The 11800-nt window shown below is 66.6% G+C and overlaps 1 protein-coding gene across 2 annotated transcripts; it reads left to right on the top strand.

Annotated features, from left to right (window-relative positions):
- The first annotated feature begins 248 nt into the window (after positions 1-248).
- HDGFL2 (HDGF like 2) lies at positions 249-10944 on the top strand. 2 transcript variants are annotated; one of them, XM_035348293.1, is made up of 16 exons: positions 249-370; positions 2680-2756; positions 2849-2987; positions 4809-4988; positions 5411-5527; positions 5697-5768; positions 6043-6190; positions 6387-6462; positions 6552-6837; positions 7544-7638; positions 8183-8253; positions 8601-8671; positions 9097-9198; positions 9293-9506; positions 10203-10332; positions 10564-10944. In XM_035348293.1, the coding sequence occupies exons 1-16, from the start codon at positions 299-301 to the stop codon at positions 10640-10642; spliced, it is 1929 nt and encodes a 642-aa protein (XP_035204184.1). In that variant the 5' UTR covers positions 249-298; the 3' UTR covers positions 10643-10944. The 2 variants fall into 2 exon arrangements, with proteins under 2 accessions (XP_035204184.1, XP_035204185.1); XM_035348294.1 differs by lacking the exons at positions 2680-2756; positions 2849-2987.
- The last annotated feature ends 856 nt before the right edge of the window (positions 10945-11800 follow it).

Below are 11800 nucleotides of genomic sequence, written 5' to 3'. Positions count from 1 at the left end.
CGCCCCCCCTCCTGCCCCCGCCCCCTCCCCTCTCCCCCGCCCCCTGGCCCCGCCCCCTCCCCTTTCCCCATCCCCGGGGCGCCTCTGGCGGCTCGGCCCAATCCCGTCCTCCCGCCGTGCCCTTTCCTCCCTCCCATTGGCCCAAACGTTTGAGCGGCACCTCTTGCCACCAACGGCAGCTGCAGCTCCGCCAGGGGCGGGACATCCTGCGGGCCGGGCCGGGCCGTCTCCGCCCCGCTGCCCGGTGCTGCCCGCGGCCTGGGCCTCCGCCGCCGCCCCGCCCCGCCCCGCGGCCGCCATGCCGCACAGCTTCAAGCCCGGAGACCTGGTCTTCGCCAAGATGAAGGGCTACCCGCACTGGCCCGCCCGGGTGAGCCCCAGGGGCCGCGCCGCTAAGGGACAGCGGGAGGGAAGGAGGCGGGCCCGGGACGGAGCCGCGCACCGGGCGGGAACGGGGTGAGGGGGGAGGGGGGCAGGTAACGGGATGGGGCCGGTACCGGCACTGGGGGAAGGGGGCTGGTAACGGACCCGCACCGGGATGGGGCTCCGGTCCCGGGCCTGCACTGGGGTGGGGGTCCTGGGACTGGCACCGGGATGGGGCTCGGTACCGGACAGGCACCGGGGCGGGGGACCCAGTACCAGGCTTGCACCGGGGCAGAGGGACCGGTACCGGGCTTGCACCGGGTTGGGGAACACGGTACCAGCACCAGGATGGGGCCTGGTACCTGCACTTGCACCGGGACGGGGGACCCGGTACCGGTACCAGCACCGGGATAGAGGGTCTGGTACCGGGCCCACACCGGGATGATGATCTGGTCCCGGCACCCGCACTGGGGTGAGTGTCCTGGTACTGGCACCGGGATGGGACCCGGTACCGGACAGGTGCTGGGGTGGGGGACCCGGTACCAGCACCGGGATGGGGCCTGGTACCTGCACTTGCACCGGGACAGGGGACCCGGTACCGGTACCAGCACCGGGACAGAGGGTCTGGTACCGGCCCCGCACTGGGATGATGCTCTGGTCCCGGCACCTGCACCGAGGTGGGGGTCCTGGTACCGGAGAGGCAGCGGGGTGGGGGACCTGGTACCGGTACAAGCATCGGGATGGGGCCCAGTACCCGCACTTGCACCGGGACAGGGGACCCAGTACCGGCCCTGCACCGGGATGGGGGTCTGGTCCTGGCACTGGCACCGGGATGGGGATGGGGGTCTGGTCCCGGTACCTGCACCGGGGATCCAGGGACCGGTCCCAGCACCTGCACCAGGCTGGGGGATCTGGTCCCGGTGTGTGCTCTGCGCCTTCACCAGGCCACGCAGCCCCGTTGCAGCGCGCCCCAGCACGTCCCCGCTACGGGGCTGGTGCTGAGCCACCCCATAATAACGGGGTCCCTGCATCCACCTCGGGGCAGGAGCTGGCTCCCGGGACGTGCGGTGCTGTTACGGGACGGGCTGAGCGCCGCTGCCGTCCCCAGCAGGATGGGTCCCGGAGCTGAACCGGGACCTGTGGTGGCACCAGGCTGAGGGGCTGGCACCGGGAGCGGGGTCCCGTGGTGCTGCCCGTAGCGGGGGGAATCCCGCAGCGCTGTGGGGTCGCTGGGGGCCGGGGCTCCAGCGAGGAGCGGGGGGCGGCCCTTTGGGACCCCCCCGGTTGTGAACGGGGGGCAGCAGAAGGAAGGACGGGGGCAGAGCCGGTTCTGGGGCGGCGTCCTTGGGACGGGGCAGCGGGGACGTGTGCGGGGCTGCGAGCTCTCCAGGTGCGGCGGGACCTGGGGGCAGCCGGTGCCGTTTGCGGGGTGCGGCCGGGGGCCCGGTGGGCAGCGCTGTGCAGCGGCACCGGGGGAGCTGCGGTCGGGGCGAGGCGCAGCCCGGCGGCCGTGCCAACGAGGGCAGCGCCAGGCGGGTTGGGGGGCTCCCGGCGGGCAGCCGGGGGCCAGGCGGGGTCGTCCGCCGTGCGGGGTCGGGGCCGGGGAGGCGCCGGGTGCTGGAGACGTCGCCGCTTGGCCGCACCACGCCGTGAGACCCGGGATGCCGTCGTGGCTGGCCTGGCGCCGGGGCGGGGGGGGGGGGGTTAACAGCACCGCAAGGATTCGGCCCTTCCAGGAGGGCGCTCGCGTTGCCGGCTTCCGCGGCCTCTCTCCTGCTTTTAGCTCGCTCCTTTTTGGGGAGGCTCCTCCCGAAGACTTCCCCGACACGCTGGGGGCAGCCCCTGCGCACCCCGAGCCTCCCGCCGCTGCCCCGGACCACGCGGAGCAGACCGACGGGCACCGGAGCCGGCGCGGCGTGTGGGAAGAAGACGCGGGGAGGGCCCGCGCGTCCCGCTGGCAGCTGGGCTTTTCCTGCGGCCTGCCTCCAGCCAGGAAGGACCCCCCCCCCAGGCCGCCCGCTGGAGGGGATTCCCTCGGGGGCCCCGTGCCGCGGCCCTGGTGCCCAGCTCTAGGCGTAGAGCGTCCGCGCCGGATCCCTTCCGTCGCTCTCCTAGCGATCCCTCTCGGCCGTCCCGCTGCAGCCGGACTCCGTGCGTAGCAAGTTCCCCGGCCGGGTGCTTTGTTGCCGTGCTCGCCTCCAAGTCGTGCGTGCGTGCCGGAGTCCCGACGCTGCTAGCCAGGGCTAACGGTTGCCTCGCAGAGGACGTGCTCAAGCCGCTCTCTCTGACCCCCTCGTGCTTTGGGTTTCCTTTCAGATCGATGACATCGCGGACGGCGCCGTGAAACCCCCGCCGAACAAGTACCCCATCTTCTTCTTCGGCACTCACGAGACGTAAGCGCTGCCTCGCCCCCCATCCCCGGCTCTGGGCCGTGCCCCCCCCGCTGCCTCCGCTCTGGGCTCACCTCTGCTTTGTTTCTCTCCAGCGCCTTCTTGGGCCCCAAAGACCTGTTCCCCTATGAAAAGTATAAGGACAAATACGGGAAAACAAACAAGAGAAAAGGCTTCAACGAGGGACTGTGGGAAATCCAGAACAACCCTCACGCCAGTTACAGTGCCCCTCCGGTGAGTGTGGGCCTCGCGTGGCGGGGGGGCAGCGAGGACGTGGGCTCCCAGCACCTCCTGCTCTCCTTCCCTCCGAGCCGCTCTCCTCCTCTCTCTGCTTCTCCCCGCTGTGGTGTCTCCGCGCTTCCGTCTCGCCCAGCAGCTCTCTCAGGGTTGAAACGCGCCTTTCCCTTTCCTGCCCTCTCTCCCTTTGGAGGCTCAGCCCCGCTCGCCCTCGGGGAGGCAGGCGCCTGCGTCCCGGCTCCCAGGCGGAACGGGGAAGGCGCTTGGCTTGCCTCGCCCCAGATCGCAGAGGATCTCCGCGTCGGAGCGAGGATGGAGGCTTGCTCCGAGCCTGGTCCCAGGCTCGGGGGAGCCACGCGCAGGCCCTCTCAGGCCCTCTCTTCATCCGTTGGCGAGGTCCTGAGCCGAAAGCCACCGCTCGCTCCTCCAGCGGGTGTCGGGGCCGGCTGGGAGGCAGCTCTCGGCCGTCGGCGCGTGCGAGGGGCGTTTCGCGACCGTAACCGTGTGATGCAATTTGTTGTATAGCCATCTCCTGAGAAGGCGGCCAAAGCGGCTTCATAGGCAGTTGGGCTGAAGAGGCAGAGGAAGGTTTTTGAGGTGAGCCACGCAGACCGGCTGCTCTGGAGGTAGGCAGGCTCAGGGTGTGCTGCTGCCAGCGCAGGAGAGAGGTTGTGCTCCGAGTGGCTGTGGGCGATGGTTGGACCCAAGGTGGACGAGGTGAGACCCCAGAGGTGCCTGGAGACCTGGAGAGCGACTTCGCTTCCGCGTAGCGGTGGGCGGGAGGCTGGTGGTGGTGAGGGAGGCGGCACCCGCGTTGTCCAGAGGCTGCTCAGCACCACCACGAACTCCCGGCAGGGTTAAGAAACGCGTTCCCGCGGGGCTTGCTGGCTCTGAGAGCGCCTGGGGCTACGCCAGAGATCCCGGCGAGGCTGCGGGTTCGCGAACGCCGACTGCCAGCCGGTGGCCGACGCGTCTGGAGGAGCAGAAGAGATCGAAGGAGAGGCTCGACTTGGGGACCTGAGTGCAACGAGGTGCCAGGAGAAGTCAAAACGAGGAGAGCCTTTCCGGCAGGAAGGCTCCGGTGCTGGAGAACGCCCGCGCTAGGGACGGCCGCTCCCGCTGTGAGCGAAGAGAAGGAAACAGCAAGAAGGCAGGAGCTCGGGTGCTCGTGTGAGGAACCTCGCGAGGGGCCGACAAGAAGCCAGGAGGCCTCCGCTGCGTGCGCTGACGGAGCAGGACAGAAGAGATCCCAGCTGGGCCGGAGCAGTGGCCGCCACGCGGGCCGTTCCGACGGGGAAGGCGCGTGAGAAGGAAGAGTTCTGGCTCCAGTCGAGGGCCGGCAGCCCAGGAGGAGAGGCCGAAGCAAGGCGCCGGCAGGGCAGGGGAAGGCTGGGGTGCGCTCGCCCGTCAGCCTGGGCTTCTGCGAGGGTCTGTGGCAGGGCGTGAGGCTGCTGGGGAGGGGAGCGAGGGAGCGGTAGGTGCAGGCTGAGCTGGGGACCCGCGGGAAGCCGTTTGTGGCGGTCTCGGGGTGGTGCCGAAGGGGCCTCGGGAAGGGGGTGCAGGGGAATTAGGAGCGGGTCGACCGAGCGCCCTCCTTGAGGGGCCGCTAACGCTGCCTCTCTGCCCGAGAGCGTCGCTGAAGGGTGCTGGCTCCTCTCGGGGGCCTTGCCAGGAGGGGGCCGTGCCCTGTGCTCCTCTGTGCGTGCTCCTCCCTGCTTGATGCCGCTCTCTGTTGCTTGTCGCCCTTTCGTGCCCCTTCTCTCCGGCCTGCCGCGGGCCTGCTGGGGCAGTAACCGTTGTCGTCTCCGCTGTCTTTAGCCCGCGAGCTCCTCTGACAGCGACGTTCCTGAGAACGACCCCATGGGGGGAAGCGACGCGGGGGACGACGAGGACGACCCCGCCATGGCTGCGGCCACCGCCGAGAAAATGGAAAGCGACGAGGACTCGGATCGAGGCAGCGACCACAGCGGGCTCAAGCGAAAATCGTTGGCCATGAAAGTGAGCGTGGGCTGAGGGGGCAGGGAGGGGGCGGCTGTCGTGCTCCGGGGGGCGGCTGTCGTGCTCCGGGGGTGGCCGGGAGGTGGTTGTTGGGCCCCCTTCTTCCACGAGAAACGCAGCATCTTGAACACGTGGAGGGAGGAAGAAACTGCCTCCCTCCAGATGCTCCAGGGGGAAGGTGGGCTGGCGCGTGTTAGGGGTCTCGCCGTTGTCTCACTTTGTCTCTGAGGTGCTGGGACAGCCACGTCCTGGAGCAGTTTGCGGAGAGCCCAGAGCTGCACGTCTCTTCTGAGCGTATCTGGCTGGTTTTTTGGGCTCCCCTGGTGGAGGGGAGGGGAGTTGGGGACCCCCTTCTTAGCCAGGGTTTGCTGTGGATGGAGAGGGGGGGGGCTTCTCTCACCGCGTCGCTTCTTGGACATCAGATGCCGGTGGCAAAACGACCTCGGAAATCTTCCAGCGACCTGGATCAGGGCAGTCCCTCCCTGACAGAAGAGGAGAACTCAGAAACGTCCTCCGAGTCGGAAAAAAACAGTGACCAGGTGAGAAGGTTTGGGGCTGCGCTTGTGTGGAGGCTGGCAGGGCGGCGCAGAGGGGGCCGAGGGAAGAGCATCACCGTCTGCGGGGGCAGCGGCACTGAGGAAGGGGGAATCCGACCGGCTTCACCGCCGTGAGACTGTTCCCCGTGTCATCTCCGTGTTTTTCCCCCAGGATTTCACTCCCGAGAAGAAGCCAGTGGCCAGGGCTCCCCGGAGGATGCCCGCAGGAGGCAGGAAGAAGAAGGTGAAAGTCCCCCTGGGGTGGCTTGGCCCACGGGTTGCTCCTTCAGGCTCCTCTGGTCGCCCCTGGGGGCGAGGGACCTGGCTTCTGGCAGCCCCCGGAGGAGGGGGTGGCTTCCCCCCGGGCAGGGAGGCTGGCTCAGGGTGGGCTCGGGTGGGGTTCCAGCGCTAGAAGAGACCTTGCCTGTGCGTGGGTGACCCGGCTGGGCGCCGTGCTTCTGTGTCTGGGGCACCAGCTGCTTCTGTTCCCCACACCCAACCCCGCTTCATGCCTGCAGAAGGTGGAGTCTGGCTCCGATTCGGATTCCAAAGTGGACTCAGACTCGGAAATGGGAAACGCAACCGTGGACATGACCAAGTCGGACTCCAACTCGGATTCGGACTCCGACGTGTCTGTGAAAAAGCCTCAGCGGGGCAGGAAGCCAGGTAGGAGACAGCGGGGTGACACCAAGGAGACTTCGTCTGCCACAACCGGGCCGCTGCCGGCTCCCTCGGGAGGCTGGAGAGCGCGTCAAGTTGGTGCTCCTGGAGCTCTGGTGTCCGCTTCTGTTGTGAGCGGCGTCCGGCTGTAGCCACAAGCGCCCGCCGGGCTCCTGCCGACCGTCCTCGCGTTGCCTTGCAGCTGAGAAACCCCCTCCCAAGCCCCGCGGCAGGAAACCGAAGCCCGAGCGCGTCCCGACCAGCTCCAGCAGTGACAGGTGAGGCTGGGGCGCTGTCGCCTGCTGGGTGGGGGTGTCGGCGCCTCCCCTCCCGCACGAGGGGTCCGAGCGTGCCCTGTCCTCGGCAGCGACAGCGACAGCGACGTGGATCGCATCAGCGAGTGGAAGAGGCGGGATGAAGAGCGGCGGCGGGAGCTGGAAGAGAAGAGGAAGAGGGAGCAGGAGGAAGAGATCCGTCGGCTGCGGGAGCAGGAGAAGGAGGAGAAGGAGAAGAGGAAGGAGAAAGCGGAGAAGGGCGAGGAGGCGCACTCGGACAGCGACAGCAGCGCGGATGACGAAGTAGCCAAGAAGGGCCGGAAAGGCCGGGCCAAGGCTCCGTCGTCCTCCGACTCCGAACTGGAGGTGGAGAAGGAGGTGAGGACAGCGCTGCGAGGGTGTGGGGGGCTGGTGGCAGGCAACAGCAGCCCGTCCTCTCCCTGCCGCGTCAGCAGGGGCCTCCAGGAGCGGCAGTGACCGCCTGTCCTGGTCTCCTTTTACCCTGGGGAGCGCAGGGAAGGGTCGTGTGCCGAGCGGAGCTGTACCCTTGGCCCAAGAGGCCCCACCCAGTTCGCATCCCTGTGATGCTCTCTCCCCACAGTCACTGTATTTGCCCCGCTGTCCTCTGCGGGGCCAGGGGAAGGGTCGGCAGGGCTCGGCCTGCAGCACTGAGGAAGGCTGCAGAGGGCTCGGGGCCGCCGTGCCGCCTCGGGGCCAGGGCCAGGGGCTCCCTTTCAGCCTGCTCTGCACAGAGCAGGGCCAGGAGAGCAGCACGAAGATGTGAGCTCTGCAGGGAAGTGTGGGTATCGCAGGCTGGGTGGGCTCTCGGAGCAGCTCACCCCTGCTGTAGCCCAGCTCCTTTTTTTTTACCTCGTGCTGGGGCCAGCCCCGCACCCGAAGCAGCGGTGCTGCTCGCCAGGGCCTTGCAGCAGGCCCGACGTGGGTGCCGGCTGCTGGCACTGCCGGATCGTGCCCGGACAGGGCCGAGAGGATGGGAGCAGGCCGTGGTGCTGCCTCCCTCCCTCCCGCAGCGGGGTGGGCTCTGCCGCAAGCTGCTCTCGCCTGCATTGTTCTCTCCTTGAAGGTAAAGAAGCCGGCGAAGAAGCAGCCGTCGGAGTTGTCAAGGAAACCGAATCAGAAGGAGAAGAGGGGCCGAGCAGAGGAGAAACCACGGAACAAGTCAGCATCTCCCCTCCCTGCGCACGGCGCTCTGCTCCTCCGGGGACAGGGCTGCTCCTCGGCTGCTGCCCCAGCCCTGCTGCCGACCTGTGGGGTGGGGATGGGGTCCTGGTGGAGCTGGCTGCGCCAGCAGCACCCCCGGAGGGCTTTCTCCTTGCCTTTTTAGAGCTGAAGGGGCTGACGGAGGTGTCTGGGGTGTCTGAGCATCCCTGCTGCTTTCTGACACACGGGGAAAGACTCCTCGGGGTATCCCCGGCCACCTTTGCTCTGGGCTCTGCCTTTCTGCAGTCCCGGGAGCCTGGGGCATGGGGGAGCTGCTGTCTCAGAGCTCCCGGCCGTGCGAGCTGGGAGATTTGTGTCTGGGAGATGTGTGCACGAGCGTGGGTGGAGCGCGGCGGGGCTCTGCCACCCACCTGGCGCTGCCGGGCAGTGGGGGACGCGCTGCTACGTGCTGTCACCTCTCTTGCTAGCCCGGCAACACGCCCCTGGTTTCGCCTGCAGGCATCCCCTGAATGATTTCACCTCGTTCCTTTTCCTCCTGCAGACCTCTGAAAGTGGAACGAGGCCGCAAGAAGTCGGACGTGATCCCCGAAAGGAGGATGGAGAAGAAAAAGGGTGAGAGAGTGGGGGCTTTTAGGGCAGCTCACAGCAGAACACAGAGAGAAGGGAGCCGGGGCTGGTTCCCTGACCTCGGGGATCACTTTTGCTTGGGCCCTGCCAGTGCTGCTGTGATCCCTGCACCGTGTATTTATGGGGTGTGTAGAGGCAGCTTCCCTGCAGGCATTCCCTTCCCGTTGGGGCACACCCCAGCCTGTCCTCTTCAGAGCAGCCCCTGGGGCTGCTTTCAGCCTTGGAGACACGAGAAGAAACCAAACCCCTTTGGAGGGGGGGAGAGGTTCGGGGCTCCGGGCTGTTGTGTGCTCCCCACCCGATGCCTCAAGCTGTCCCTCTCGCTGCTCCAGAGCCCACTGTGGAAGAGAAACTCCAGAAACTTCACAGCGAGATCAAGTTTGCCCTGAAGGTGGACAACCCGGTGAGTGCCTGAGCTCCCCGCCTGTGTCTTCAGCCACCACCTGGCCCTCGCCTGGCTGCTTGAGCCTGGCCGTGCTGGTCTGGAAGCTGGCTGCCATGAGGGAACCGTGCTCACGGCGGTGCCGGTCCCAGGTGCCCACTGGGAGCTGGCAGAGGAGGTTCTGCCCTTCTCTGCCACCCGTTGCTGTCCCCGTGCTGGGGGGTGGCTGTCCCCTCACCTGAGCTGGGGCTGGTGGGCTGCAGCGCTGCCCACACGGCTGGGTTTCTCCCTTGAGACAAGATCCAGAGCTTTGCCAACGCCCCCCCCGCCCCGAGGCTGTTGGCGAACAAAGTCCCTCAGTTTTTCCCCTGCCGCTCGTGCAGGGTTGGATGTAACCCACGGAGGGACTTGTAGCCGGTTTCTAACCTCGGTGCCCATCCTTGCAGGACATCAAGCGGTGCCTGAACGCGCTGGAGGAGCTGGGCACGCTCCAGGTCACCTCTCACATCCTCCAGAAGCACACGGACGTGGTGGCTACTCTGAAAAAGGTACGAGGGGGGGCTGATCGCCAGGGGGAGGCGGTGACGCCCTTGGGCCGCCACGAAGGGTGTCAGCACCTCCTCCTCCCTGTTGCTGTTGCAGATCCGTCGCTATAAAGCAAACAAAGAAGTGATGGAGAAAGCCGCCGAAGTTTACACCCGGTTGAAGTCGCGCGTCCTGGGACCAAAGATGGAGGCGATCCAGAAAGCCAACAAAGCCGGTCCGGAGAAGGACAAGGGGGATGTGGACAAGAGCCAGGAGAAGCTGGCGGGAGGGGAGACGCGGAATGAGAAGGGGGAAGAGGAGACAAACGCCGGTAACGCACCCTGCCCGTCTCAGGGCAGTTCCCTGCTCTGTCCGGGCGTGTAGCAACCTCAGGGCACCTGGCCCTGGGTCCAGCTCGTGGCAGAGGCCATGGGGCTGCCTGGAGGAGGGGCAGTTTCACCCCCAGCTGCCCCCCCTGGAGCGTGTCTGAGCCTGGGGACCACGTGTTTAGGTGGGGCTCTGTGGGCTGAGTATCAAACGCCCGTGGCAGTGAGAGCAGAGGGCAGCCTCGGTGCCCACGCCGGCTCCGGGTGTCTGCGGGGCAGCTTTTGGGCCAGGCCAGCTCCTTGCTGCCAGTTAGAGCGCTGGTCCCGGGCACCGGGGGGATGGAGGAATGTGGAGCCGCCCTTGGCCGCTGGCTCGGGCTCTTGCGCAGGCAGCTGGTGACTGGGATCTTCCATCACCTCGTGGCCTTGTGCCCGGCGGGGTCCCTGCCTGGGGACAGCCCGGTAACGCTGCAAGAGGCTTCCTGGAGGAGCTGGTGGGGAAAATCCACTCTGATGTCAGCCTCCGGGCACGGGGAGTGGAGTCTCTGGGGCCCTTCTGGTGGCTGTCATCCCCGGGTGAAGGGACAGCCTGCCTTGCTGTGGCCGTGGATCCTCGCGGTGCTCAGCACCACCTGGGTTGGGGTGAATGAGGCCTCAGCCACCGCCGTGCCCGGGTGTCTGAGCCTGTCTCTTCCCTGCAGACCTGTCGGGTCCTGTGAACGGCGAATCCTTATCCCAAAAAGCGGAGGGCACAGAGGAGAAGGAGCGAGACAAAAGCCAAGGGCCGGGAGCCGGGGAGCTGGAGGCATCTGCCGAGGAGGCCCACAACAAGTGAGCACGAGGCGGGGGGGGTTGGAAGCTCCTCAGCACCCGCCATGCGTCCACCCTCAGCTCCTCAGCAAGCTGGGCTCTTGCTCACCACCTCTGGGGGATCTCCGAGTTTGTAGGGCTTCTCCTGGCTTGGGGAAGAGCCTGGGCTTGGGGAGGGGGGGATGCTGTGGGCTGGGGAAAGCAGACTGGCAGGGGGAGGCTCTTGCTGAGGTGCCTGTGCTCTCCCCGCAGCGTGCAGGACTATCCCAACGCCGAGCGCGAGAGGGCTCGCGGGGAGTCAGAGTCTGTGGACGACGCGGAGGAGAGCTGAGGAAGCGGCTCCTGCCTGAAGGAGGATGCAGAGGGGGCCGCGCTGCCTGGCGTGAAGGGAGACCGGCCTCCGCCTCGCCCATCTTTGAGTTACTTCACTAAGTCACACAGTAGCTGATGTCCTAGGTCTTGTCCTGTGCCCCTGACCCTGTGAAAGCACCGAACGCAGGGGGAGACTGTGCTGTTTGTCTGTATTTGTCCCCCCCCCCCTTTTTTTTCTTCCCCCCCCCCCCCACCTCCACCTAATTTCTTGTGATTTCAACCGACATGAAATGAATATAAAGGGTTTTTTAATGAAAAACACGAGGAGCCCTAGTGTCTATTTCTTGAGGCATCGCTGACTGTGACTAGGGGAGGGCAGGAGCATCCCTCTTCCCTTTGCCCCCCTTCCCGGGGCAGTGACTGGAAAAAGCCCTCAGTGCCCCCTGTTCCCTCGGGCCAGGAGCCAGGCCGGGCACCCGTGGGTGGCCCTGCCCCTGTCAGGGGGCACCTGGACCCCTGAGGGGTGAGGGCAGGGCCTGGCTGTGCTCCCCAGGGCTCACCCTGCTACTCCAGGCTCCTTTCTTCTCGATTTTCCTGTGCCCGGGCTGGGAGCAGCCGTGCTGGGCCCTGCCGTGGACGTAGGCACTTGTCCCAGCAGTTGGGGACCCTCTCCCTGCTGCTCGGAGCCCCTTTCCCTACCGTGACGTTCTCTCCAGCTGGATGCAGCTGCTGGAGCCTGGTCCCTCTGCTCCCGCAGAGGCTGCAGGGCCGGGCACCAGCCTTTGGGGAAAAACAAAGTTAAATTGTGTATTCTCTCCTCTCTGAGCTGGGGGACTCAACCGGGGCAGCATCCTGCCTCGTGCTGGGCAGCATCTCGTCTGTCTGTCTGTCTCTCCGCTCTTTTGCAAGGATCTGAAGCTTTTGTATATGTAAAATAAAGATGTTCCCAGCTCAACCAGACGCTGCGTCCTCGTGTCCTCTTTGTGCCAAGGATCGGGCACCCGCGGCGGTGCTGACACGGGGTCGTTTGCCACGCTCCTGCTCGCAGGCTGCTGTTGCTGTAACTCTGCCCTGGGGAGCCTGTGTTATTTTCCAGGCTTGATTTCATGCTCCAACCCTTCATAAACACAACCCAAATAAAACCCAAATAACCCTCGTGTCCCTCTTGCCCAATTTT

The sequence above is a fragment of the Oxyura jamaicensis genome, chromosome 28, assembly GCF_011077185.1.
Source record: "Oxyura jamaicensis isolate SHBP4307 breed ruddy duck chromosome 28, BPBGC_Ojam_1.0, whole genome shotgun sequence".
Classification (NCBI taxonomy): domain Eukaryota; kingdom Metazoa; phylum Chordata; class Aves; order Anseriformes; family Anatidae; genus Oxyura; species Oxyura jamaicensis.
The sequence above is the reverse complement of the archived record's forward strand: the minus strand, read 5'-3'. Positions and strand labels throughout refer to the sequence as shown.